We start from the raw sequence: 24,953 nt of genomic DNA, 5'->3' as shown, positions 1-24,953 counted from the left end.
GCCATGCCCCCGAGACATGTCAAACACATAAAGAAGGCCAACGGGGATCGGGAACCGGAGGCCTCAATAAGCAACCTGTACGGGCAGACTTGGGGATGCGGTGAGCCGACCACCAACCACCCATAATTGAATCTTTGGGTCGCACTCTGGCGCACATACAAAGCCAAATCCAGGCAACCAACCAGGAAGGATATCGAGCACACGCGGAGAAATAATCAATATATGTTCATAAATATAAATGTAGCGTCATCTGGGTGCAACAAATATAACATTATAAAACAATTTCACACCCAATGCTGAAGATTTTAAATAGCAATCTCATCTTATCGGTTGAATTCACATCTTTCACCTTTCGCCTTTGTTCTGTTTAATAAGAAAACTTGAAATAGGTAAGCTTTTGTTTGCGCTGTAGCAACACAGCCACGCAAATTAAATTTAACTCGAAAAATAGGAAGCTATTTGGTTGAACGGTTTTGCAGACGACAGGTTAATTTTTACAAGTTCCTTCCAATTGCAAAGGCTTTGCTTTAGCTTCATTTATCTGGCTCTGATTAAAATGCATCCATGCTCTAGTTGTGAGTTTTAAGATACAATGCTGGTTTGTGGGCGGCTTTAGCTAAAACCGACGGAATTGATGGGATTTTGCGGAATTGGACAGCGCAGAGAATAACTGAGTAGAAGCAAAGGAAAAAATATACACTAGTTCCAGCGAAAAATTACCTTTTAATTCAGCAATCATTAGGAAAAAAGGCACGTACTTTTTAATTTTTATTGCAAAAATTGTAACAAAAAATGTCTTTTTGGCATAAAATACACAGGATTCTAGGAATACTTTGGACTAATCCGAAACGTACGCACAGTTGCATATTTACTATCAATGCTGAATCCGACTAATTACCTTTAGGTAGTGGATCAGGTGTTCACCAATATTGGGCTTAATGAAGAAGATGCACTGCGATTGCCGCTGGATTCGGTCGTCCACATCCAGTTCGTGTAGCTGGAGCAGATCATTGAGTGAATCGTTGGCGATGCTTTGAAGTCGAGAGGCGTTCAGGAACTTCATGATGCGCTCATTGGTGTAATTGAGTTGCTGGAAACGCAGGAATGATTATTTATGAGATATAACTAATGGCCGAACGATTTGGTACTCACCCCTTCAAAGTCATCCCTTCTCTCGGATTTCAGACTCAAGTACAGTTTGGAGGGATCATCGCGGTCCGCCAACACTTCCACCTTGGAAACGGGACAGGCGAAGGCCAGGTCCTCGCTATCCGACTGCATGATGGCCAATACTGACGAGGTTAGGAACAGCAATGCTGGGCGCAACTGCGTGCTAATCTGCAGCATGATCTCACTGAAGAACAGCATCTGACCGCGGCTCAACTCCTCGGGCAGATAGCTCCATATGCGATTGGAGCTTCCATGCAGGGCGACGTTTCGCGTAAAACTGGGCTCAACCTGTTGGGGCATGGCATTAAAGCCCACCGTATGCAGGACACCCTGGCCCGTGAGGGCTAGCATTTCAGCTGCTCCGCTAATTGGTTTCGTTAGTGCTCCAACAATGCCCTTGGTGAGACCAGCGATAACACCAACGGAACTTCGTGCCTCCAGGGTGTGATGGGCCAATCCGCCAACAGCGCCAAGTAAACTAATGCCTAATCCAGTCAGACCTTGGGTCAGTCCATCGGCAAAGCCCTGTGGTCGAGCTCTGCGCCTTGCCTCGGTTAGTTCGATGTGCTCAGCGTCCAGAGTCAGCCGGTCGAGATTCCGAGCCACTGAACCAGCCAGTTTGGTCACGGAATTCACGGTTCCCGCTGTCACATTTCGCAGCAGAGAGGCAGAACCTTGGGTCACTCCGACGAGGAAGCCCCAAGGTCCGCGGAACAGACCCTGAACGGGCATGGACACAAAGTCTCGCAGCCCGGTGCTGAACGAGCGCGCCAGGCCACTGGGACTTCCCAGAATCTCCAGGGAACCAACGACCCAGCCAGCTCCGAAAATCGCTCCGCTGAGGTAGTGCAGTCCTAGAGATTGTCCGAATCGGAGGGGAACTGTAAGGATTTGCTGCCGCTCGTAGCGAGAAAAGGAAAGGGGAGAGTGATCTAGTGCTATATAGAGCCTCGAGGAAGTATGCACGGATAGCAATAGATTCAGGGGCTCTACCGTAAAACTATTAAGACGCAAGGGTTCAGATATGTACAATGATTGGGCCACAACTTGATCGGGCAGAAGGGTCATCCCGGCACGCAGAAGAATTTGATCGTGCTCCACAGGGGGACTATACACACAGTGGGACGGTTCACACTCTACCAGTGCTTCCAGCAGTTGATTCAGATAGGCATCTTCGATGTACACGCGGAAGGGCGGAATCTGACATCGCACATTCTGCAGTTGCATTTCATCTTGGTAGAAAATGAACGTGAACAGACAGACGGGAGTCCGTTGTGCTTGTTGCTTATATACATAGTCCAAATCGTAGACCTGTGGCAGACTACAATTCCGTCTGTACAGTTTTTCCGCGCAAAGCAGAACGGGAAAATCATACTTCCCACTGGAGTACAATTGGTTATCAACCTGAAGGTTTGGCAACTGCAATCGCAGTTCTCGCTGATCGTCGTCATCGTCGTAGATAAGCATGGAGTCATCAGCATAGATATTGCACACCTCCGTCTTCAGAAAGTCATTTTCTCGGTTTTCTGTCTGCAGGCTGAACACAAAGCTCTTGATGAAAATTTTGATCCTTGTCTGCGTTTTGCTTTCACACTCTTCGTTGAAATGGGCACACGTCACCATATTCGGTAAAGATACCCTTTTAGTGTCGTTCTCTTGCTCCAAGCTCTCATCTGGTCTCGGAGCAGCCTGCTCCTGCGATGGTATCAAAACATTCTCCGGTTTTGTCAAGCGTGATCGCAAGTCCTTAACCGAAAACTCAAGCTGCTGAGCTATATAGTAGATGTTCAGGCGTATAGCTCGATGCTTGTCACAGACAACCACCTTCACGTCACCGTGCTGCGGCACATGCAGGAATTTCTGCCAAGATTTGTCGGTGCGAATGGGTTTTGACCAAGCGATCTTGTTCTTGGCACAAAGCTTATCTGAAAAATAAAAAGAAATGTTATAACCTATGCTAGATGGCATGCTAAACTCCAAACCTTTGTAAACTGCCAAGGATAAATTGCACATTGTGAATTCCACATCTGGAAAGTTAGCGTACATCTGCGGAGGGGTATAATAGCAATTGCTTTGAGGCAGGACCAACTGATTCCACTCGAAGTTCCTTCCCACAAACTCCGAGTTTGTGCAGCTCACATTGCTGTTCTCCGAAGCACTCGTCTGGGCCACAATAAACTTGACATTCGTGTGGTTGCTGATAACGATGGCAGGTGCCGTGTCCCGGAACACATTTAAGTAGTGGACATTATCCTTCTCTATCAGGGTGATCATCAATGGGATGGATTCGTGTCCCGCTTGCAAGCTGAAGCAGCGTCTGGTGAAGGGTATGGCCAACGGAATAGGTATGGAGTACTCCAAACTACCACCAACACTAAAGCAAACGAAATAGACGAATGCTGTATCACAGTTACGCCTTATGGGCGCCTTATGGGCGTTAAGATCGTAGAAGACGTCCATTGCATTACCCAAGCTGCAAAGAATGAAAGTTAGCAACAAAAAACACGTATGATTGTAGTCCATACCAATTCTTGGTTGATTCGGATGAAACAAGTCTGCGGGCCTTTTTGGAAATTGAATATCCCTCCACTTCTTCCCGCGTAGAGGTCTCCTTGTGGTCCATAGCTAGGGTTAGGGCATTCAGGACCACATCCGTAAAGTTAGTGAATACGAATTTTGATCGCAATTTGAACAAACGACGTCCGTCGTCTTCCTGCCTGTATTCCAGTATTAGGCGCAATACTTCGTCCCTTTCTACTATAACTATATCCACGAATGAATTGTACCGCAGATACAATGATCGCCCGGCGTTGCTGGACGATTTTTGTGTAAAATCTTCCAAACAGATAGGAGTTGAGGATTTCCACCCGTTTTCAAATCGGACATCAATTGTGAAAGCACTTCTGAGTTTTGGCATCATTTTCAAGCAGTTTGCTTTAAGGTCAAGGCGCACCTGCTCTTGGATTAAAACAATGCTTACATACAAGCCCGTCCCATTGATGAACATGCCCCAGGCGGTCACGTCCAGTCCTTGGCAGCAGGAGAATTCCCTCGTCGCCTTAGTCTGGTACTTTACATCAAAGGCATTTTCAAAATCCAGCATGCGGCTAACGCGCAATTCTTCCGGATCGTTCAGTGGCCATTTGCGCTTCGATGACTTGCCAAGCTTATGGAGAGCATTTTCGATGGTCCACTCTGCGGGATCATAATAAAAGAACTTGTGCCAGTCCATTGTCCTTAACATAAGCGAATATTCATCTTTGGAAGATTCTCGCAAGAAACCGCTGAAATGATAGTCAGTTTATCTACGATCGGAATAGGATGTTTCTCAAACTTACGCGAATATGAAGCTAACGTTATGCTCCGTCGCGTGGGTTGTAGCAGTGGTCAGTGCCCAACTGCCTCCCATAGCTTCGATTGTGGATCTTTCGCCGGTGGTACTTTCAGTAGCTCTGACCGCACAGCTGAGCATATTGCATATCTCAAAGATCGGCCATATGCAGATCAGAATCTTCTGCGGCTGAAAGTCCTCGGCGGCCTTATCCATTTTAATGTCCTCACGCAAGATTCGCACCCAAATGCTGATGAACTGCTGGGCATATTGCGTAGGAACCTTGACCAGCCAAGGCAAGTTGTTGTTGGTTTTTAATGGGATGTCGCCAGTGCGTCCTCTTCCAAGTCCGGCAGTCAGCTTGAGCCTATAGAATGGTAACATTTTTAGAGAATTAATAGGATTTAAAAAACAGTCAGTTACCGCATGTTGATATCGGCATTCCGCTTGACACTCTGGTAGTAGGATGATCGTTCTTTGGACAGGAGGAGATGCTCCGGCGCGGTGCTTTCGTCGTAATTTATTTCCTCCTCGCGAAACTCAGTGACCAGATTGAAAGGAACCATGCTAATCAACTCTATTTGTCCCTTGACCAGAATATAAATCTGGGTGGTGGAGAGTTTGCCTAACTTGAGAGTAATGCAATACTCCCCGACCCGCAAATGATGAATTTTTTCTTCGTCCTCGAACTTTAGTGCTATGTGTACTGAATCACTTGAATCCACTAGAAGAGTTTTGGGATTTGTGATGAAGAAGGTTAGTTCCTGGACGTGGGAGCAGCTTCGGAAGTGATACAGCTGCATTTCGCCAGGATTGACTGGGATTTTTTCGACAGTGTTCGTTTGTCCAAAGCTTATGGGTGTCTGTATCCGGTTAACTATAACCAACTTCGGCATGAAAGCGTGCCGCACATCCTTCTGCTGCAAAACTTCCTTCCAGTGGTATTTGGAACTCAACAAAGTGTGGATCACATGGGGTCCGCAGTTCAACCGAAGCTTATCCACTAGGAAACTAGCTTGCACCAGCGAGCGTGGATAGTCGGAAAGCCTTACATAGCTTGAGAACTTCATTGGCTCTAGAACATCCAGCATGTTAAGGAATCCATAGTCCAAGCACTCAACTCGAACGCGCATTTCGGTCTGCAAACTAAAATCGTTTCTGGAATATATGCTCGAATGCATCTGTAGATCCTCCACGTGCACAGTAAGAAAGGTTTGCGAAATATTAGTGGTCTGCCTAAGGCGATACTTATTTAGTTGTTTCGGGAGTTCACCCGTGCTATCCGTCTGGTTCAAAAAGTTCAGTTCGATATCCTGGCAGCAGAGCAACCACTGCAGTTTTGGCACTTTTTCTGCCCTGAAAACGGTATCGATTCGCATGCAACCCACTAGAACTTTTGGATGCAATATGAAATCATTGTTTTCGTCCACTTTGAAGTCGGGCTGGAGGTACTCGATCTAATAATTATGGCAAACAATTAGGGGCTTAATTTATATAACTTAATATTAAAAGCTTACAGAGAGGTCTTCATCCTCACTTCCTTCAAAACATGTACCGTCCACAGATATCAACGATTGCAGTACTACAACCCTCCAAATGGTTGCACAGATCGGCCGATCTGGTGGAGTCAATTGCTTAGTAGAGGTCTCCGAGAGCATAAAATCGCAGTAATGCAGGAAAGCCTCATGCGTCTCACTAAAGTACTCCATGCGACATCTGATATGTATGGGTCTGCTAATCTTTTCGCATATAACCACATTAATAAGACAAATAAATATGCATTATCATATCATTAACTTACTGGCATAGGAACCGGATATATGTGTATGCTTGTCATCTGGCGCGGCTGCGGATATCGCCAGCAGATGATGCCATAGTTTTTTTTAATGATCTGCACCTGGTAGGGCATTGGCAGTACAGACTCGGAGTTCAGATACACGAACTGGAAGGCTCCAGCTCTAAAGTTCAAAATGCACTAATCAGTTAAATATAGTTAGTGTGTTGATAATCTCACCTCAGGTCATCCTGGTAGAATTCCACGTTCGATTTCAAAGGCCGCTTAATCCGCTCTATCGATTCGTGTGAGGGAGTGTACTTAATCAGATCGCAGAGTGCGACATTTCTCACAGTGGCCAAAAGGGGACGTCTGCGCAGGAACTGCTGCCATTCCCGATCGGCGTGTTCGCGTATCCGGTTCACTCCTTGCTGTGCCTTTTGCAATTGCAATATGCTGAAAACACCCGCGTCGATGTGAAGGTAATTTAGTTTGAGTGTGGCATTAACCAATAGCTCCTCAGACCATGGCTCGCTGACTAAATCCACGGACAAACGCATAAGCAAAGGGTGGAGCAGCATCATTTCTCCGGACTGCACATAGAATGATCCTATGTTGGACCTTATAACCGCCTTCTGAGGGCGACTACTAAACTTGATGCGGGTGCTGACATCCAGCCAAACGAAGCTGCATTTATAGGTTCTCTCCTCATCGTAGAACTTGGCAGTTATACGATCACATGACAAGTGAAACCTATCCGCGTTGTAGCAATTCATCTTCATCTGGCGGAGTTGGGATCCTTCGGGCACAGGACGCTGACTACGGACATTAAAGCAGGGAGTCTCGTGAAGAACAGTGTTGATACGTAAAACGTCACTTGCCAATTGTTTGATAGTGTTTTCGCAAATCCTTAAAAGGATGGGTTTCCGTAGCTCCACATCGACTTCCTTCTGATTGAGGCGGTCATATTCAGTTTTAATAGTAAGCAAAGGAGGTGGAATACCCGAGCTTCCCAGTTGTCCGGGTAATGTAGCAAATACCGACTCATTAAATCGCTCCGAATCCACTTCTCCTTCAGCTCCTGCCTTGACTACGCTTATGTTTAGGTTAAAAATCGAGGCTCGTGTTACGGCTGCTTTGAAATTTTGGGTAGACATGAAACTGGGCTGAGATACAGTCAATAAAAAAAGGGGTTTCATGACAGTTCTTTCCAGTTCTTCCAACTCCAAAACGTCGTAGATCTTAAGAACGAATATGCCGGCCACAAAGGATACGCTACTGGGGTAACTCAGGACAAACGGGTTGTGTCCACTCCGATTAATCTCTTCCGCTGCAAGCGATCTTGAATATCCTTTCATCCGAGTGCCCATATGAATTCCAGAATCGCTTTGGCAGGAACCGTAAAAGTAGTCACTACTGCCTTTGGCGTCAGTAAAACTTGTGCTTGCATTCGTGTAATTTAACTTATTGCTGACCAGCTTTTTAGATGATTTTGGGATCGAAGTATCCTTCCTAAAAACTATTGGATCTGCTGGAAAATATATCGAGTTGTCCACGCTGTTGTATTTGGAAATGTCTCCCAGCGTTTTGTATGATCTCGCTTTTGGTAACTCTGCATTTTTAACACAGACCTGGTCGATTATACAACCCAATCGCTGCGCGCACACTATTATGCAGCTAATCAGACTGATTTGGTCAGTGTTCAAGGAAGCCACAAAATCGGTGGCGCAATTGTATTCCACACTCTGACCGCAAACCAAAAATCTACTGTAGCTTATAGCCGGTGCGTAAATCATGATAAAATCAAAGTCTTTAAATATTTCCATATGATCCAGCTCGGTGGATTGACTTTGGTTGTTCCACTCGAAGGCGGGATTGTCATGTTTGCTTGCCAGAGTCTTCTCTATGCGATACTCTTGAGTTTGCTTCCAGTTTCCGGTGGACAGAGATACCCTTCGAACACTAAGCTCATACTGGCGGTCCTCCACCAGTGCTCCCGGGGTGCTGAGCATGTTTAGCTCTGCTGCTTTTTGGTAGATATCTGGGCGCACGAGCTGACGAACTAGAGGATTTTCGAGACTCGGAGTTAGTTGAATACTTTCAATCTGCAATTCATATATATACAATAAATATGCTAAGCTTCAACAAGTATCGGCACACTTACCCTTAGCAGTAGGACACTGCAACTCTCTTTGCCTGTAGACAGAGGAAGATAAACATAGATTCCCTTGCTGTTTAAGTGCACCATTGGCAGATCTTGAACTGTGGTAATCTTGCTTGGAACTGGGGAACTCGGTGTGTTCGCTGGCTGTGCAGAGACAGAACCTCCCAAAATTTCAAGGACCTCGCAAATTGGGTCCATAAACTCGGTAATTTGGTCCAGGTTCAGCACCATTTCTATCGGTTGCACCTCGATGAGGACCTCAGAGATAGTGTGCTGCTTGTTGTGAGGGTTTCTTGCACCAATCTTTGCGTACAGATCCTCAAGGTTCACAGTGGTGATCACCACACTAATCAAGGGTAAGTTTGTGCTATCCCCCAGCATTTTGATATGCAAGTCGTCGATCTTTCCCCATTCCTCATCCACCTCTTTCTCGTAATAGTTAAGGCCGAAGTTTTCTATTTTGGTGGTAATTTTGTTGAAGTCACTATGCTTGTCGATATTCAGCAGCAAGTCCTCAAGAATCATAACGATTTTACTGTGTTTGATATCATTGGAGTTTTGCATTTCAAAGCTGATACGTGGAATTGTCCATTGACAAAATAGTATAACTGAGCTTTTGGGAGCTAAATGGGATAATAAAATTATAATGCATTTCCTAAACCAATGGGTATTCATTCTTACCACTTTTTACTTTCGGTGCTTCGAAGTTGGGATCTAACTCCAGGAACTCCTTAATAACCGGATAGTTTTGCGCACTCCCAGTGTACACTTCCAGTCTGGGTTTCATTTTTGCTGTCTGCCACTTGGATGCAGGTTCGTCCGGGCACAGCGAGCCGTAAATCTTAGAAATAATCAAGCAGTGTTCATGTAGCAATTTCACCTGAAAATGGGTTTACTTAAGCAAATTTAAATAAGTTTTAGGAAAGGTCCGCTTACCCGCTGGGCGAAAATGTTAATGGCCGACATATCCACATGCACATTTATAGAGCACGTGTTAGCACTCTTATCCTCTTTTCCTTTACTTCCGTCGACTTTATCAGATGGCTTGAAAGACAGAGCTAAGGTTATCGTGGTCCTGACTGGAGCTACAATCATCTCGGTCACATTAGCTCTGCGATAGTAAACGTAAAACTCGTTTAGGTCGAAGACCCAATTTAGTAGCTCAGTGTTACTCGCCACTGGAATAACTCCTCTGATGTTTCCTCGTTGGATGGCCTCGTAATTCCCCGATTTTACTTTCATGTGCGGCAGGCAAATGGAAGTATACTTCACATCGGTATCTCCAGGAGCTTTTCGCATCATTACTTCACATACGTCAATCTTAGCCTGAGCGATCTCTACCAGCACCACAATTTTTGTCAACCTCTTCACAAAATCGGTTGTATCGAAATTACTTGGTTGGGGCTTATTGGCTACTGGTATGGTCAAAGGTTCTGCCTCGGTGTGCCTCTCATCTCGCTCGGAACTTAGATGAACTGTCTCCTCGGGTACCGAGATCTTTCGACTATTGTTTCTGCTGATTCGACGTGGTGGAAAATCATTAAAGGCCATCGCAGAGGCAGAAATCGTGGAGTAATTCGAAACCGATTGTGTAATTGGTGGCTCTGACTGGTTCACAGACTCCAAATCAGTTTCTACTTCTGAAACCAGATTTAATTACTTTTATAAATATCAGTGTTTTATATAGAATCACGTACCCTTGTCTTTTGTTATTTTCCTTCCACTGTTATCCGAATAATTGAGGAACTGCAGCAAATATATGTCCGTGGTGATGCGAAATGGTTCCAGCCAAAGGCACACCACTGTGCCTGGAATTTTTTCCTGCTCCGAATGGGCCTCCTCCAGGGGAAACTGACACTGCATCTCTAACCACTTGTTGTTTGCATTCTTTGAAGTGGACAACACCACATTGCGTATGTTCATTTTGGTATGGACGGCATCAGTGTGGACACCATGGAGTGACCCCACTGCAGCCAAATGTGTATGGTACTTGTGATAACTCAGGTTCAGTTTGGAGCCCACACTTTGCAGCTTGATCACATCAGAATTGACGTTGACATTGGCCACAATGTGGGCCAGATCACAAAGATCTTGGCCACTGAAACTCGAAATCAACGGCACCAAGCGCTTTGCGACGATTAGCTCGCGCTTTGAGAACTCTAAAGTTATGATCTCTGATTTTATTTCCGCAGTCTCTAAAGGCGCCTCGTTTTGACGCCAAAGATAAGGCGCCAACAGGCGGTTCCAATTCACTTGAACGCGTGGAATGTTTAGAAGTTTGCAACGTCCATTATCCGGAGTTGTATTCATAATCATAAGCGCCAAGTTTTTTACGTTGAAGTAAAAACAGTTGTAGCAGGCATTAACCACGTCCCGAGGCTTATCCTCTAGATGAGTAATCAGTTGGACCAGGCGAACTGGATTCACTGGTCCACACATTGTGCCCTCAACTAGGGAGATCTTAAGCTGCAAATATGGTAGCAAAGATTGTCTGACTGTGGTCGTCAGTTGGTGTTGATTCATCGCGGAGGACTCATCTTGCTGCTGGCGGGGATACAACTGAACAACAATGTTACGCAACTCAATTTTGTAGTTACAGGTGGGCACCAATCCCATTAGATACTCCAGATCAGGTATAGTCATTTCAGAGTTCTTGTTTTCCGGCTCAGGGACACCGCGATCCTCATCCTTCATCGATTCTGAACGATATCCCGGGTAATCGTAAGGCCGAATTAAATCACTAATTACCTTTTTAACCTGCACGAACGACTGCGAAAAGTGGAACGTGATTCCGGCGGACAATAGACGATACTGGATGCGAACTCCCAGATCTCTGAGCTGGCTCTCCGCCACGGGATGACTGCTGGGCTTCGGCACCCGGTGCTCGATGACGTCGAAGGCCAAAACAGGACTGCGAAACAGCATGTACTCATCGGTGTTCCTGGCCACGTAATCCGCGTAGTTGTAGCTGCACCAGGACCGATCGGCGAACATGTAGTTCTCGTCAAACAGACTCTTGTCGATAAAGGATCGCTCTTGCTGAAACTTTATATAACAAATATTAAGCAGTGAAGGCAATAAACAGTCTTAGGATCAACTCACTTCCTGGGTATTCACCAAGTTGCGATCCACGGGATCGTCGCTACGGTAAGCACCTAATGGCTCCATGCACATGCTAGAAAGGCCCGCCTTGACGTTGGCCCAGTCGCACTCCTTTAGAATTGTTCGCTCGTAATAAAGTCCACCCAAACTAATCCGCAATATGGGGGTGTATCGTATTCGCTTGATGCCACCCATGCTCTGGTCCGTAAAGTACTCTGAGTTTTTAAGCTGGAAGTTCAGCTCCTCTGCGTAGACTCCCAGATCGAAGGCGTGGCCAGTGGGAGTTTCACAGGACGAGGAAGGCGCCTCAGTATCGAAACTGGGCAGTAGGCTCCAGGCCCACCAAAAGACGCTTCTGCCTGCGGATTCATTCCCTTGCTGTGACTCGCTGCCCTCAGCTACCGCCTCCTGATCTTCTGAATTCTGGGGGTCCTCCTCAAACTCGGCTGGCTTAAGTTCGAGCAGCATTTTGACCAGCCTCATCACCATGGGGAACTGCAGAGATGACACGTTGATATCCAACGACTTGGTGAAAACTCCAATGCGTGTCGTGCTTGTGGTGGACACCGTATTGGCGTTGTACTTGCGTAGAACCCGGCACTCCAGAGTACATCGGTAGAGAACCGGCTCCTGGCACACCTCTATCCTGCCGGCCGTGTTCCGCTTGTCCAAGCAGATGGTCAAATCCGAGACCTGGAGCAACTTGCGCATGACGACGGACACCGGGTGTATGTCCACCATGGTGGGCTTCCAGTCCTCGCCGGCGGAGCTGAAGTTAAGGGTCTGCACATTCATAGAGACCACGATGTCGTCCTCCACGTACTTCAAAATAATGTTGTGGCACTGCAGGCTGATGTTGTTGATGATTTTGTTGACCACACTGGAAGAGCTAGCCGGTCCGGGACTCTTTGTCTGGTCCGGCTGCTCCACGGACTCCCGCTTGGATTTCCTTCGCTGCTCCCGCTGAAAGGAAGCCCTGCGCTGCTTGCTCTCACTATCCGGCAACTTTGCCACGAATTCTATGGTATTGATGACGATCTTTACGGGCTCGGACATAAGCTTGGTCCACGGCACCAGGATGCTGAGTTCATGAATGTGGCCGGAAACCAGTTCCACTGGGAGGTTCAGCTCTTCCTCGAGCACCTCCAGGCGCAGGTCCAGATTCTGGAAGGTGACCTCGCCTTCCCACAGCGACACTTGGGCATCCTCGTCGCGGAAGTTCTTCACGTACTTGGCCACGTAGCTCAGCAGAATCGGAGTGATGTAGGACTCCAGTTTGAACATGGTGTGGCGACGCCGGAGGCTCAGGCCTCGATCCCAGACTGCTCACTTATATGGAACTCTTCATATACTGCGTTGCCGGCGGTTAACTTGAATTTACATGTAGTGGATTTTGCTACAATTCTGGGCCGAATATGTTTGAAAAAACAAACATAGCCATATAATTTTGGATTGTTTACGTTTCAGCCCCGGCAATCTGGCAATCGTTATCGGAAGGTGCGCATTGGCAATCGATAAATTAACCTGTGAATCGCGAAGTGTAAATAAGCCTTTGAACAGCTGAGCATTTTGTTGACGTTTAACGTGCAGCGGTGGGCTTTCACAATTTCATAAAAATGCCGCAAATTACGGAAAATGGCCAGAATTTTGGTGAGCTAAGAATGGTCCTAAAGTTACGCAGAACTGATAATACAAGCTTTCCCCCTCAGATGTGGTCAAATACTTCCTGCAGCTCCTGGACGAGGACAAGGATCTGTCCTCAGGCATTGCGGCTATCAGGACTCTGCTCATGATCCTGGAAAAGAAACAATGTAAGTGTAGCCCACTTCACTGAACCTTTTTAATTATTTACAACATATTCCTTAGTTGGGACCATTCATATTTTACACACAACCATGAGGGAAGCGGTGGCGGCCATGCGGAATACGGATTTGTCTATAGCAGCCATCGTTTCTGCCGGAGAGCTCTTTTGCAGGTTCATTACCCTCAGTCTGGATGACAAGCACATGGAGGAGTGCCGGCAGATTATGTTGAATCGCGGAAAAATCTTCCTCACCAAGTTGCTCAATTCCCGGCAGGTTCGCTATTATACGGAAACCTAATGCTGGGGCATCAACTAACCCCTCATTGTACCACCCAATCCAGGTGATTGCCCAGCAGGCCCAGAGGTTCATTACCGATGGCTGCCGTATATTAACACACTCTCGATCCCGGGTGGTTCTCAAGGCGCTGATTACAGCGTCGCAGAACAAAAAGTCTTTCCACGTTTATGTGACGCAGGGCGGCACGGGAAACTCTGGGTAAGTTAGGGTCTGTTTCCGTAAGAATTCAAGTGTAAGCATTGACCGTTCTTAGCGAGGAGATGGTTAAGGACCTACATGCGGCCGGCATCGATTGCACGCTCATCCTGGACTCAGCCACCGGCTATGTTATGGAATCGGTAGACTTCGTGCTTGTGGGGGCTGAAGCCGTGGTGGAGAGTGGTGGCATTATCAACCGCATTGGCACCTACACCATGGGTCTGTGCGCCCGTGAGATGAAGAAACCTTTCTATGTTCTGGCTGAAAGCTTCAAGTTCAGCCGTCTGTATCCACTCAATCAGCGTGATCTGCCAAACGAGTACAAGGTAGGTTCTTACTGCATCATCAACGCAGGAACGGCGATTAAGAGTGGGTTTATTTGTAGTACTCCCGCAAACACCTGAACGATGTAAGCAAAGTGCACCCGCTGGTCGACTATACGCCACCCGTCTACATTACCCTGCTCTTCACCGACCTCGGAAGACTAACACCCTCGGCCGTGAGCGACGAGTTGATCAAACTCTACATGTAAGGGCGAATAAACATATTGCACTTGAATACCTTTGTTTAATTATGACTGTTTGAGATGAATAAATAGGGGCTCGACATTACTGAATGTACATAATATAAAGCTAGTTACTCTCGCTTACACCTATGTAGAATTTATATTGTGTCTTAGAACCGCATCCTGTGCGAATAGCTCGCGTCTACCTCGTCTTCTGACCCCCAGGGATCGTAGATGTCCACGCTGTAGTGGGACGCTTCGCTGTTGCCATCGTCGTTTGTGTACTCCTCATCCGTATAGATGTCACTGCCGCTCTCGTCGTCCGACCAGTGATCGTGCATCCTAAACTGATCGTCGAGGCCATCCTGAACATCGTCCACATCGCTGGCGTTCTAAACAAAAAAAGTCCAATTTAGAATGCCACATGCATTTTAATAACAAGTAACAATCAATATAAATTTGAAACCTTTACGGCATAACAATTAAGAAAACATTTAGCACAAACAGGTTTTAAAATTCGAGTATCAACGAATTAGATTTGCAAGACAGCTGCATCACTCACAAATTGCCCGGACTGAATGTTGATCTCGATCTGCAGGCGGATGTCCATGACGAGAAATGCAGTTGTGACAATGACGGGGATGGTGAGACGACTTTTCCAAGCGAGGTCCGTAAGAAACATGAAGACTTTACCGAACGTGGATTCCATTGTGATTTTGTTAGTGCTCAACCGGGAGCTTATCCTGCTACTCCTCCTCCTGGGCTTCTTCTGCCGACTGCTGCAGAGCGTCGTGCTCCACTATGTGGAAAGTTTCGCCCACGTTTACGGCCTGAACGGGCAGCAGGTGCCGATGGAGGCGACCGCTTTCGATAGGTGCGTCTAGCTCGAGGAACTGCTCGAATATGGAAATGGGCACTCCCTCCGAAGAAAGCAGTCCCCGCATGCAATCCTGTCGCTTGTCTCGCAGGTTGTCCAACAACTTGTTGCCCTTCTGCACCCGGGCCAGCTTCCGCTCTGAAATAGATGATATTTAGTCGGCTGCTCTTCGTTTGCCGAACTGTGTCCCCGTACCAAGTAGCTTTAAATAGTCGCTGGAATCCGGCAGGGGCTCGATTTTCACGTCCTTTTGGACGTTGCTCTCGTTTCCTGCGGCCGGGGGTGAAGTGAAGTTGTCCTCAAAACTTTCGCTATTATTCGCGGATCCGGAGATTCCTTGCTCAACTATAGTATTTTTCAAGTGCCAGGGATCGGCATTGCCAAGTGACATGTTTTAAAAACCAAATAAACCTAAATAAATCCAAAGAACTCCTACGAAAATATTGTATTATTTGCAGTGTGACCGTATCGGCAATCCTCCTGAAATACCAAAACGCCAGGCGAGCGTATTCGACATCCGCATAGCATTCACAACGATTTAATTTTAATAGGTTTCCTCAAATTAAATTAAAAATAATTCTTCAACTATGATTTTAAAAGAATATATTTTCATGTATCTGATCTGTATAATATTTAAATATACGAGCATTAAAAGTTTTCGCATTTAAGAAATTATCCGCATCTGGACTTCTTACCCAACGGGTATTTTCACGCTCGCGACACGGTCACACTGCTTGGATCAACGTCATCATCACCATGGATGTTTCGGCTCTTTCGGGGACAACTTTTAGTCCTGCGGAGTGGATAAACGCTAACTACAAGAAGTTTGTGGAGGAAAATGGACGCGATGATAGCGAGGCTGCCTCCGCCTTCATCAGGAGTTACGTGGCCAAGTTGCAGCTGTATATATTCAACGTGAGTGGAGCTGCACATCCTTGAGTCATATGTAAACATTATCATTTTCCAGGTAAACAATGCTGTGGAGGAGTCTAGTCGGCAAGTGGTGGCCAGCATGCCAAGGATCGCTAAGGAATCCGCAGCGCTGCAGGCAGATGTACACCGGCTGCAAGAGAAGATGAGTGCCATGCGATTGGAGGTAGCTGCAGTGCAAAGCGAAACCGGCGAATGCATGGCAACCTTGGAGCGCTTGAACACCAAAAGTCAGAAGCTCCAAGTGGCCAAGGAATCGCTACAGGAGTCTGATGGCTGGGGAAACCTACTAGCTGAACTAGAGGATGGATTTGAACGCAACGATCTAAAGGTGTGCATAGCAAAGCAGTCGCACTACTAAGCTTCCATATTAATTAACTCTTTACAGGGAGTCTGCGATAAGTTAATAGCCCTGCAAAAGTCCCTGCATGCCCAGGAACAGCTGCCAGGCCACGCTGAGCGACAGACCCAAGTCGAGGACTTCAAGAACCGCTTGGAGGCACTGGCTTCCCCCAGCGTGGTACAGTGCTTTGCTGAAGGCAATACGGAACAAGCCCAGCACTTCGTTCAGATCTTCACCAGCATTCAGCGGCTGCCACAACTGCAGCAATATTACCGAGCTGTGCAAAAGAATTTTTGGCAGCAACAATGGAAGCAAACTCTGGAGTTACAGGGCACGGAGTCCCAGCCTCAGCAGCAGCAGTTTCTTACCCTTTACTATGATCAGCTGCTCGAGCACTGCCAGCGCCAGGTCAAGTGGTGCTCCAACCTATTCGGTGAGAACTCCCCGCAGCCCTTCCTGGTTATTGCCGAACTATTGCCGGCATTACAACCCACACGGGATGCTCATATTCTGCAGCTTTTGAAGACCTCCAATGAAAGATTAGAGATGCTGGCCTTGTTCGCCCAGGTTAATCACAGTTTCGTGCTGCACGTGAACTCCCTTCTGGAGCAATCGCACATAACCTTGTCCGAGGAATTGCATCGCCTGCTCGGTGAGGCGATTTTCGAGTATTTCCACAAGTTTATCCAACAGTACCCGCGCCTGGAAGAGACCCAACTATCCACACAGGTAATGCCATGAATAGCTAAAGAACTTTGAAGTTTATTCTTAAATATATGTTCCAATTCAGGTGGATCGCCTATCATCCAACCAAGCCACTCCCAGCGATGGTGTTCGGCATCTAGAGGAGAGTACCCGGAAACTCTACGAGTGGCTGAAAGAGGCCTGCGAACGTTGTGCCTCTATTACGAGTGATTTGGCTCTTTGCAAACTCATTACGTTGCTGAACGGCATATTCAAGCGGCAACTGGAGAGCTTTGGGCGCATCCAACGGCAGATTGGACTAAGCCTGGGATCCAGCAGCTATGCGGCGCAGAGTGAAAACTGGTCGCTGTTGCAGTACACCATGTCGCAGCTGCAATGCCTGGCCGACTTTCAGGTTCAACTGCATCAATTCGAACAGGATTTACATACGCGCATGGTCACGTTGTCCAACAGGCTGACTAAGCCATCCAACCGAGGCCCCATCACCATATTCCAGACCTGTGACCATTCAGCTCGCACCCAGCTATTGAATAGCATAGCTGATTATCAGCAAAAGAAGTCAGAGGCAACGGATAGCCTTGGTATATTTCCGCAGATTTATGCCACGTTAAAGAGTCACTTTGCCGATACGCATGACATCACTCTTAATATATTGCTGCAACCAATTGAAACGCACTTGGCGCACATTCGTCCGCCTGTGCAGGATCACGCTGCGTCGGGCATCGACTTGCCGTCGTTCAGCTTTGCCCCGCAGGAAAGCATCACCCAAATTGGTCAGTATCTACTGACTTTGCCACAGCACTTGGAGCCGCTGCTGCTGTCGCCATCGTCTCTGCTGAAACAGGCTCTGGAGGTGTGCAACATCAAGTATACGCAGGCCATTCCCTGCGCCGACGTCCTGCTCTCGCTGGTCGTGGAGCAGTGTTGTGTTCTGTACGTTACGCAAATACTACAAATCAAGTCGCTGCCTTCCTCGGCGGCCACTCAGCTCAGCGTGGATATCGAGTACCTGTCCAACGTTCTTGAAGAGTTGGGCCTTTCCATAAACCTGCAGTTGTCTCAGATCCTCACGCTGCTGAAGGCTGCTCCAGATCAGTATCTGACGCTCAGCAGCGGATGCGAGCCGCGATTGGTAACAGCCATTCGGCAAATGCGCAATATTATATCTACACAGTAGATGTCAAATAGTCACATTCAATATCCAAACTTATATGTAATTTTAAGTATGTATTTATATAAACTATTTTGTTGACCTACAGATTAACCGTAAAGAACTTGGGACATGCATTCGTACTTAAAGTGCAAACAAAGGGAATTCAAATGTTTAATCAAGTGTCCAGAAACTTGGGTCGGTTTAGCTCCGTTTAGCAAATTGCACTTACTTCGATCTCACTTTACTTCAAACGTAGGCTGACTTAGTTTCAGAATGTACTTCTTTTTCTTCGTTATTCGACGGGCGCATTATAATTGGTATACGGCAAATAACAAATCGAGAATTCGGATTATTGCTATCGGAATTTTCACAATCGGCGTAATAGTGATTACATATTTTCAGTTCCGTGCAATGGTGAGGGAATCCTTTCCGAAGAACATACCATTGGAAGACAATTCATTGAACGATATGAATCCTGACGATATGCGGGCGAAGATAAAGGAGATGATGATGCACGCCTGGCGAAACTATGCTCGCGTTGTTTGGGGCACCAACGAGTTTCGCCCGATTTCCCGTCGTGTCCATTTTGGTGGCGACTTCGCAACCTACAAACTCGGTGCCACTATCATAGAGAGCTTGGACACATTGCATTTGATGGGTTTGGACAAAGAGTTGAGGCGTTCTCGGGATTGGATCGAGAAGTCATTCAGTTTGGACCGGGTTGATGAAGCGTTGTCCGTTTATGAACTGACGTCCAGGCTGCTCTGTCCCATGCTCACTCTATACTCCCTCACCGGGGATTCCCTTTACATGGACAAGGCCATCCATATTGCCGATAAGATCCTGCCTGCCTTCGAAACGCCAACACGTATACCCAGACGCTTAGTTGTCCCAAAAGAAGCCAGCACCCTCACGAAGTACTTAAGTGATATCTCCCGCACTTCTGAGTTTGGCTCTCTGCACCTGGAGTTCTACTACCTCAGTGAAGTCTCTGGATATCCGGTTTACAAGGAGCGAGTGGATGCTATCCGGCAGATATTAGCTAAAACAACCAGACCCAATGGCCTTTATCCAAATGCCTATTGCACAAAATATGGTAAGTGGGAAAAGTACATCTGCTCGATGCACCGACTTTTTGATACCATGCTAAAGTCATGGATTCAGTCCGGGAGAACTGACACTCAAAGTGCTGATACCTTCAAAGAAGCCATGCTTGCTGTGGACGTGACCTACGTGTCCACGTTCAGGAATGGTACTTTTTTCCATCGTATGAGGCACTCCGATTGCTTTGCCGGCGGCCTTTTTGTCCTGGGAGCAGCAGAAACCCAAATGAGGCACTGGGAAAAGTATGCCCATATTGGCGCAGGCCTCACAGATACTTGCCACGATAGCTACTGGAGTTCTTCCACTCGACTGGGTCCGGATACGTTTGCCTTCACGGAGGAAAGCCAGCAGGAAATAGAGCCGCTCCAGAGGAACTTTTACAATTTAAGGCCGGAAGTCGCGGAAACATACTTAGTTCTGTGGCGAATCACCCATCATCCACAGTACCGCTTGTGGGGATTGGAGATGGTGCAGGCGATAGAGAAGTACTGCCGAATGCCCTACGGATATACTGGTGTAATGGACGTTAACAACGTTACGACGGAGTCGGATGACGTGCAAAGGTCCTTCTTCTTGGGCGCCACTCTGAAATACTTGTACCTGCTCTTCTCCGACGACGACGTGGTTTCGCTGGAGCAGTGGGTCTTCAACAGTGCAGGCCATTTCCTGCCCATCAAGGGCGTGAACCCAATGTATCGTCAGCATAACTCATCGGACTAAACATTAGCCAATTGCCAAAATAGTTAGCAGCTATTTAAAGTTTAACTTTTAATGCAGACATGTATAAAAAACTTGTGTGATCTAATACTTTCACAATGAATTACAAAACCTAATTTCTAATTAGCTGGGAGCACACACATTGAGCACACCTAAAAAGCACATACACACATATATATCAAATGTCGAACATTGGCCCGCTAAACCATCGCTAGATCCTGGCACCCATCCCGTCCTAGAGCTGGCTGTTGGCCAGGTGGTTGTCGATGACCCGCTGGATGATCATCAAGCAGTGGCGCTGCCTGGCCACCGTGTTGTCGATCAGCTGCTCCGTGAACTGGCTGGCCGCAATGTTCGTGTTGGGCGGTATGTCCTGCGTGCAGGATATGTACCTGTTGAAGATCTCCGTGTTCAGCGAGGTGGCCAGATATCGCTCGCTCTCGTCCTGCTGCTGCAGCTTGTCCAGCTCCTGGGCGGCCAGCAGCAGCTGACCCTTGGCCTTCTGATATGATTGCAGCTCCTGCAGGCTGGCATACTCGGCGCTGTTCAGTTTCACGGACCTGCCGCCGTCCTTCGTCATCTGGCGGATGTGGTACTTGCGTTCGGCCACGAAATTGCCAAGCAGGTATCCTGCGGAACACAAGAGTGACTCATTAGGCGCTGTCCTGTGAATGCACTCACCTGTTATCAGCATGAAGAAGCCAATCGTTAGCACCAGGGAGGCACAGGTGCGCTTGGAGACGTACTCGCGGAACTCCCGAGAGCTGTTGGCCCGCACTGCCGTCTCATAGCTGAGTACCTGGTGCATCCTGATGACCTGGTCCCCTTGGGGATTACAATCTGTGGGGTCTGCTTGGCCTAGTCACGCCGAGACACTCGGATATGTCCTTCAGAGCTGGGTGGGAACATTGTACTTTCGGTAGCTAGCGTTTAAGCCATGGGATTAGATATTAGAAACATCTGTGAGTTACAGCTGTAAGTTCCTTAATTACTTCAATATCTTTAAGTATCTGGGATTTAGGAGCACGGAACTTGGAATGATATAACACCTCTTGGTATGTCAGGTCAGGATTTAATGTTCTCCTCTCAGATTTTTAGTTTGGCCACCAAAACCGCAGTGTCAATGCCCCGAGTTCCTGGTCTGGCGATGCCGCTGATACGGAGGAGCGTGACTTAATCGCCCCACCTTAAAAGGCAATCGCGAAGCCCGTTGTTATGGGCATCGCACACGGCAAACGGCGCGGTCCTTTAAACGCTTCGACGAACATTTTTCACTCACTCGCTTTAAAGGATATCGTGGGCTTGGATCGACTTTTGTGCTGCCAGGATGGGGTACATATGCATTAAATTAATTAATGGCTGCACTTTTTTGTTGCACTGCCCGAAGGAAGTGGGCCACAAGTGTGGGAATGTCCTGTGCGAATGGAGCGCGCTTAACTTTTAATTGTATTATTTATGCTTTGTTTACTCGTCGCGTTCGCTAGGAGCCTTGCGCGTTATCCTTGCGAGCGGTCTGAATGCCCGGACGCCCAGTCGGGAACTGACTCACGCTTCGTTGGGGCTCGGCTTTAATAGCTCTCCGTTCTCCGTTTTCCGTACCGCGTGGTGAGTTTCCTGCCCCGAGATGTTGCACATTTCAGCGTGGCACTACGTCGGCGGACTGACGGTCAAGGGGAAGCTCGGAGAATGCAAACAAAGGCATTCCCAGTAGCTTCCTAATGAGGAATGGGTCCGCTCACTCCACCTCTGCCCGAGGCGTTCCTCAGAAACTATATCGGATTTCAAGCCATCGCCTCACTTTGGGTGATACTGCTGCCCCGTAGTTCCGAAAGTGGACCTCCCTTTTGATTGCCATAATCGTATTTTCTTTTCTGCTTCACTATTCCCTGCAATACTTCAAGGATATCACATGACCCTCGATTGCCATTTCTGTTCCTTGGGGTTCTTTGATGTCCCCTCCATGCCACCTTGCTTGCACAATTTCACTTGTTGTGCTGTGACACATATTACTGGGAATTAATGCATAAACTCACCCATTGCATACAATTTGAATATATATTTTGAGATTCTAAACGTTTGCTTGCTTGAACTTGAAGTGCATCACTCTATTGCTAAGATAATCCATTGGGTCGAACAGCGCAGCATCGAGGGTAGAATCACCAATGGGAACGAGGCGACTGAGGGTCAGGTTCCCTACATAGTGGGCATCAGCCTGAACAGCAATGGGAATTGGTGGTGGTGCGGAGGGTCCATCATCGGGAACACTTGGGTACTCACTGCTGCGCATTGTACCGCTGGGTATACTAAAAAAAATTAACATTAAGGAGGCAGCGATTTCTAATTAATATAATGTCCCCAGTGCTGATGAGGCTTCACTACTATGGCGCCATCAACTACAACGAACCTGCCTTCCGCCACACTGTCAGCAGTGAGAACTTCATCAGATATCCCCACTACGTTGGACTGGACCATGATTTGGCTTTAATCAAGACTCCTCACGTGGACTTCTCCAGCCTGGTCAGCAAAATAGAACTTCCCAGCCTGAATGATCGTTACAATTCCTACGAAAACAACTGGGCTCAAGCTTCCGGCTGGGGCGCCATTTACGATGGCAGCAATGTGGTGGAGGATCTGCGAGTGGTGGATGTACGGGTGATCTCCGTGTCCGATTGTCAGGCCTATTATGGAACTGTCCATCTGCGTGGACACTCCGGATGGAAAGTCCACCTGACAGGGAGATTCTGGTGGCCCTCTGGTCACGAAGGAAGGTGATAAGCTGATCGGAGTTACTTCATTTGGTTCCATTTATGGCTGCCAGTCTGGAGCACCGGCTGGATTCACTCGAGTGACCAATTACTTGGAATGGATCCGGGAGGAGACCGGCATTTAATATTAACCATGGTTAATAATCCTTTCGGATTAAATAAAATTCAAATTGAACTTTCATATATGTATTAAAAGAGCTAAATTTCTTGAACTTATGTCCAATCTGAATTGATTGAAGCACCCAAAGCACTTATTTCCTTTGTTAACACTTCATTCATATTGCCAAACACTCTGGATCCGCGACAACACCGGCATCTCCTACTAAGCAGCTGATGTTCAATAAACAATTATAGAAAAATTAAAAATTTAACCAACTTATTTATTTAGTTGTATATTGAGGGGTACTTTATTGAGAGCTAAGTATTTATATGTGCTATTATGTACATTAAATGTACATATATTATAAGACGAAAACCAGTTTAAGATTTTCCTTAAATGTTATTTCTTTTAACGAGATTGTTTAACTAATTTTCATATCCTAATCATTCATATGATAGCTGTTTAAGGCTAGTAGCGACTAATCTAATCCTATATCTAGAACTGTTTAAGCTAGGAAGTCCACCTTCAGCTATTATAATAACATAAATTTATATTATGTTTATAAACTTTATTTATGTTGCACATATATGTTACAAGTCGAATATCCTACATACATAATTTTCAATCCTGTTTGCTTTATATATACATACATAATAAGAAATTCCCATACAACATTCCTTTGAATGTAGTGCGATTGGTTGGTCACTATATGTTCCAAAAGCTTTATATTTTCCGATACATACTGCCAATCTGAAATCGGATGGGAAGGCTACACTTCCTGTTAAGATTAAGTGGACTTCCTATAAAAGTTTTATATATTTTCCGTTATTTGGAAATATTTAATTGATTTTTTTGGGTTAGCAAGAAGATATCTGAATCCCATCCCAAAAACAGAACTTAAGTCGTTTGCTATAATAGTTTATTTAAGAAACCCCTCAGAATTGAGGAACATCAGCTGCTTAGTAAGAGATACCGGTGTTGTCGCGGATCCAGTCCAAGTATCCGGTGACGCGGCTGAAGACGGCGGGAGCACCAGACTGGCAGCCAGCGGCGGATCCGAAGGAGGTCACTCCGACCAGGCGGTTGCCCTCGTGTGTGACCAGGGGGCCACCAGAGTCGCCTCCGCAGGTGGACTTGCCTCCGTCGGTGTTGATGCAGATCATGTTGTCGTGGAGAGACCAAGTGCGGCTGCAATCGCCCTGGGACATGATCTGGACATCGACTGCCTGGAGCCAGTCGGGCAGTGGGCTGCCATCGTAGGTGCCGCCCCATCCGGAGGCCACGGCCCACCATCCGGCGTAGTCCTGGTAGCGGTCGTTGTAGCTGGGCAGCTCCACCTTGTTGACCAGGTGCCAGAAGTCAACGTGCGGGGTACGGATCAGGGAGATGTCGTTGTGCAGGTTGCCGCTGTTGTAGTGGTGGTGCTGGATGATGTCGCCACTGCCCACCCAGTGGGTGTACTGGGGCTGGGTGCGGATGCTGGCTCCGTAGTTGATGGTCACTCCATCACTGCTCCGTTGGTGCAGTGGGCGGCGGTCAGGACCCAGGTGTTGCCGATGATCGAGCCACCGCACCACCAGTTTCCGTTGCCGCTGAAGAGCAGACCCACGATGTAGGGAACCTTGCCCTCGCAGGCTGGGTAGCCGTTGGTGATGCGACCCTGGATGTCCTTGATGGGCGTCGGGGTCAGCTTCTGGGCGGGAGCGGGCACAGCAGTGGCTGCGGCCACGGCCAAGGCCAGGAATACGAACAGTTTCATCTTGGTCAAGTCTTGCAACTCAATGGTGTTCCGAGTCCGAAGCGCCTTTATATACAGAAGAAGTCCCTTGTCTTATCTTGACCAAGTGTCAAACTACCCATATGTTGAGCTGGAGGGCAGTAAATGAATGTCATCCAGTTTTCATAGGTGCAAA

General features: G+C 47.2%; 9 protein-coding genes across 13 annotated transcripts; 4 read left to right on the top strand and 5 right to left on the bottom strand.

Annotated features, from left to right (window-relative positions):
- Positions 1 to 755: 755 nt before the first annotated feature.
- Positions 756 to 13,030, bottom strand: LOC6612783 (vacuolar protein sorting-associated protein 13B). 2 transcript variants are annotated; one of them, XM_032723163.1, is made up of 14 exons: positions 11,542 to 13,022; positions 10,137 to 11,484; positions 9,376 to 10,079; positions 9,121 to 9,319; positions 8,440 to 9,062; positions 6,516 to 8,380; positions 6,303 to 6,459; positions 6,019 to 6,240; positions 4,925 to 5,958; positions 4,509 to 4,868; positions 3,696 to 4,454; positions 3,153 to 3,643; positions 1,153 to 3,095; positions 756 to 1,090 (listed from the first exon to the last, which is right to left on the bottom strand). In XM_032723163.1, exons 1-14 carry the CDS (start codon positions 12,823 to 12,825, stop codon positions 875 to 877), a joined length of 11,205 nt encoding a protein of 3,734 aa, XP_032579054.1. In that variant the 5' UTR covers positions 12,826 to 13,022; the 3' UTR covers positions 756 to 874. The 2 variants fall into 2 exon arrangements, with proteins under 2 accessions (XP_032579054.1, XP_032579055.1); XM_032723164.1 differs by lacking the exons at positions 756 to 1,090; positions 1,153 to 3,095; positions 3,153 to 3,643; ... (6 more) ...; positions 8,440 to 9,062; positions 9,121 to 9,319 and having other exon boundaries at positions 9,469 to 9,550; positions 9,616 to 10,079; positions 11,542 to 13,030.
- Positions 13,031 to 13,085: 55 nt separating this feature from the next.
- LOC6612782 (translation initiation factor eIF-2B subunit alpha) lies at positions 13,086 to 14,399 on the top strand. The gene is made up of 6 exons (XM_002037247.2): positions 13,086 to 13,191; positions 13,251 to 13,352; positions 13,408 to 13,619; positions 13,687 to 13,841; positions 13,897 to 14,167; positions 14,227 to 14,399. The coding sequence occupies exons 1-6, from the start codon at positions 13,158 to 13,160 to the stop codon at positions 14,371 to 14,373; spliced, it is 921 nt and encodes a 306-aa protein (XP_002037283.1). The 5' UTR covers positions 13,086 to 13,157; the 3' UTR covers positions 14,374 to 14,399.
- LOC6612781 lies at positions 14,389 to 15,078 on the bottom strand. Its single transcript, XM_002037246.2, has 2 exons — positions 14,909 to 15,078; positions 14,389 to 14,738 (listed from the first exon to the last, which is right to left on the bottom strand). The coding sequence occupies exons 1-2, from the start codon at positions 15,053 to 15,055 to the stop codon at positions 14,517 to 14,519; spliced, it is 369 nt and encodes a 122-aa protein (XP_002037282.1). The 5' UTR covers positions 15,056 to 15,078; the 3' UTR covers positions 14,389 to 14,516.
- LOC6612780 lies at positions 15,070 to 15,703 on the bottom strand. The gene is made up of 2 exons (XM_002037245.2): positions 15,419 to 15,703; positions 15,070 to 15,361 (listed from the first exon to the last, which is right to left on the bottom strand). Exons 1-2 carry the CDS (start codon positions 15,612 to 15,614, stop codon positions 15,093 to 15,095), a joined length of 465 nt encoding a protein of 154 aa, XP_002037281.1. The 5' UTR covers positions 15,615 to 15,703; the 3' UTR covers positions 15,070 to 15,092.
- A 238-nt stretch (positions 15,704 to 15,941) lies between these two features.
- On the top strand, positions 15,942 to 18,475 carry LOC6612779 (conserved oligomeric Golgi complex subunit 7). The gene is made up of 4 exons (XM_032723165.1): positions 15,942 to 16,138; positions 16,191 to 16,484; positions 16,542 to 17,225; positions 17,287 to 18,475. The coding sequence occupies exons 1-4, from the start codon at positions 15,980 to 15,982 to the stop codon at positions 18,376 to 18,378; spliced, it is 2,229 nt and encodes a 742-aa protein (XP_032579056.1). The 5' UTR covers positions 15,942 to 15,979; the 3' UTR covers positions 18,379 to 18,475.
- A 70-nt stretch (positions 18,476 to 18,545) lies between these two features.
- LOC6612778 (mannosyl-oligosaccharide alpha-1,2-mannosidase IA) lies at positions 18,546 to 20,278 on the top strand. Its single transcript, XM_002037243.2, has one exon. It carries the CDS (start codon positions 18,628 to 18,630, stop codon positions 20,176 to 20,178), a length of 1,551 nt encoding a protein of 516 aa, XP_002037279.1. The 5' UTR covers positions 18,546 to 18,627; the 3' UTR covers positions 20,179 to 20,278.
- On the bottom strand, positions 20,210 to 21,725 carry LOC6612777. 4 transcript variants are annotated; one of them, XM_032723167.1, is made up of 2 exons: positions 21,168 to 21,725; positions 20,210 to 21,098 (listed from the first exon to the last, which is right to left on the bottom strand). In XM_032723167.1, the coding sequence occupies exon 2, from the start codon at positions 20,981 to 20,983 to the stop codon at positions 20,411 to 20,413; it is 573 nt and encodes a 190-aa protein (XP_032579058.1). In that variant the 5' UTR covers positions 20,984 to 21,098; positions 21,168 to 21,725; the 3' UTR covers positions 20,210 to 20,410. The 4 variants fall into 4 exon arrangements, with proteins under 4 accessions (XP_032579058.1, XP_032579059.1, XP_032579061.1 ...); XM_032723168.1 differs by having other exon boundaries at positions 21,225 to 21,725; XM_032723170.1 differs by having other exon boundaries at positions 21,455 to 21,725.
- A 479-nt stretch (positions 21,726 to 22,204) lies between these two features.
- LOC6612776 (serine protease 3) lies at positions 22,205 to 23,065 on the top strand (the record flags this gene model as incomplete). The annotated part of the gene is given in 4 exon segments (XM_002037241.2): positions 22,205 to 22,473; positions 22,535 to 22,549; positions 22,551 to 22,865; positions 22,867 to 23,065. Coding segments are annotated over 4 exon segments (798 nt in total), but the record flags the coding sequence as incomplete, so codon positions are not given.
- Positions 23,066 to 23,942: 877 nt separating this feature from the next.
- Positions 23,943 to 24,817, bottom strand: LOC6612775 (serine protease 1). Its single transcript, XM_032723166.1, is given in 2 exon segments — positions 23,943 to 24,545; positions 24,548 to 24,817. Coding segments are annotated over 2 exon segments (798 nt in total). The 5' UTR covers positions 24,800 to 24,817; the 3' UTR covers positions 23,943 to 23,999.
- Positions 24,818 to 24,953: the final 136 nt, after the last annotated feature.

Source organism: Drosophila sechellia, chromosome 3R (assembly GCF_004382195.2).
Source record: "Drosophila sechellia strain sech25 chromosome 3R, ASM438219v1, whole genome shotgun sequence".
NCBI lineage: Eukaryota > Metazoa > Arthropoda > Insecta > Diptera > Drosophilidae > Drosophila > Drosophila sechellia.
This window is presented reverse-complemented; position numbering and strand designations above follow the sequence as displayed.

Coding starts and splice junctions, on each gene's coding strand:
- LOC6612782 (XM_002037247.2), top strand. CDS start 13,158: ATGCCGCAAATTACGGAAAATGGCCAGAATTTTG. Junction 13,842..13,896: donor GGCGGCACGGGAAACTCTGG/GTAAGTTAGGGT, acceptor GACCGTTCTTAG/CGAGGAGATGGTTAAGGACC. Junction 14,168..14,226: donor ATCTGCCAAACGAGTACAAG/GTAGGTTCTTAC, acceptor GTTTATTTGTAG/TACTCCCGCAAACACCTGAA.
- LOC6612783 (XM_032723163.1), bottom strand. CDS start 12,825: ATGTTCAAACTGGAGTCCTACATCACTCCGATTCTGCTGAGCTACGTG. Junction 6,241..6,302: donor TATATCCGGTTCCTATGCCA/GTAAGTTAATGA, acceptor ATATGCGAAAAG/ATTAGCAGACCCATACATAT. Junction 3,096..3,152: donor ATCCTTGGCAGTTTACAAAG/GTTTGGAGTTTA, acceptor TTTATTTTTCAG/ATAAGCTTTGTGCCAAGAAC.
- LOC6612778 (XM_002037243.2), top strand. CDS start 18,628: ATGTACTTCTTTTTCTTCGTTATTCGACGGGCGCATTATAATTGGTAT.
- LOC6612779 (XM_032723165.1), top strand. CDS start 15,980: ATGGATGTTTCGGCTCTTTCGGGGACAACTTTTAGTCCTGCGGAGTGG. Junction 16,485..16,541: donor TTGAACGCAACGATCTAAAG/GTGTGCATAGCA, acceptor AACTCTTTACAG/GGAGTCTGCGATAAGTTAAT. Junction 17,226..17,286: donor AGACCCAACTATCCACACAG/GTAATGCCATGA, acceptor GTTCCAATTCAG/GTGGATCGCCTATCATCCAA.
- LOC6612780 (XM_002037245.2), bottom strand. CDS start 15,614: ATGTCACTTGGCAATGCCGATCCCTGGCACTTGAAAAATACTATAGTT. Junction 15,362..15,418: donor CGACTATTTAAAGCTACTTG/GTACGGGGACAC, acceptor CATCTATTTCAG/AGCGGAAGCTGGCCCGGGTG.
- LOC6612781 (XM_002037246.2), bottom strand. CDS start 15,055: ATGGAATCCACGTTCGGTAAAGTCTTCATGTTTCTTACGGACCTCGCT. Junction 14,739..14,908: donor ACATTCAGTCCGGGCAATTT/GTGAGTGATGCA, acceptor TTTTTTGTTTAG/AACGCCAGCGATGTGGACGA.
- LOC6612777 (XM_032723167.1), bottom strand. CDS start 20,983: ATGCACCAGGTACTCAGCTATGAGACGGCAGTGCGGGCCAACAGCTCT.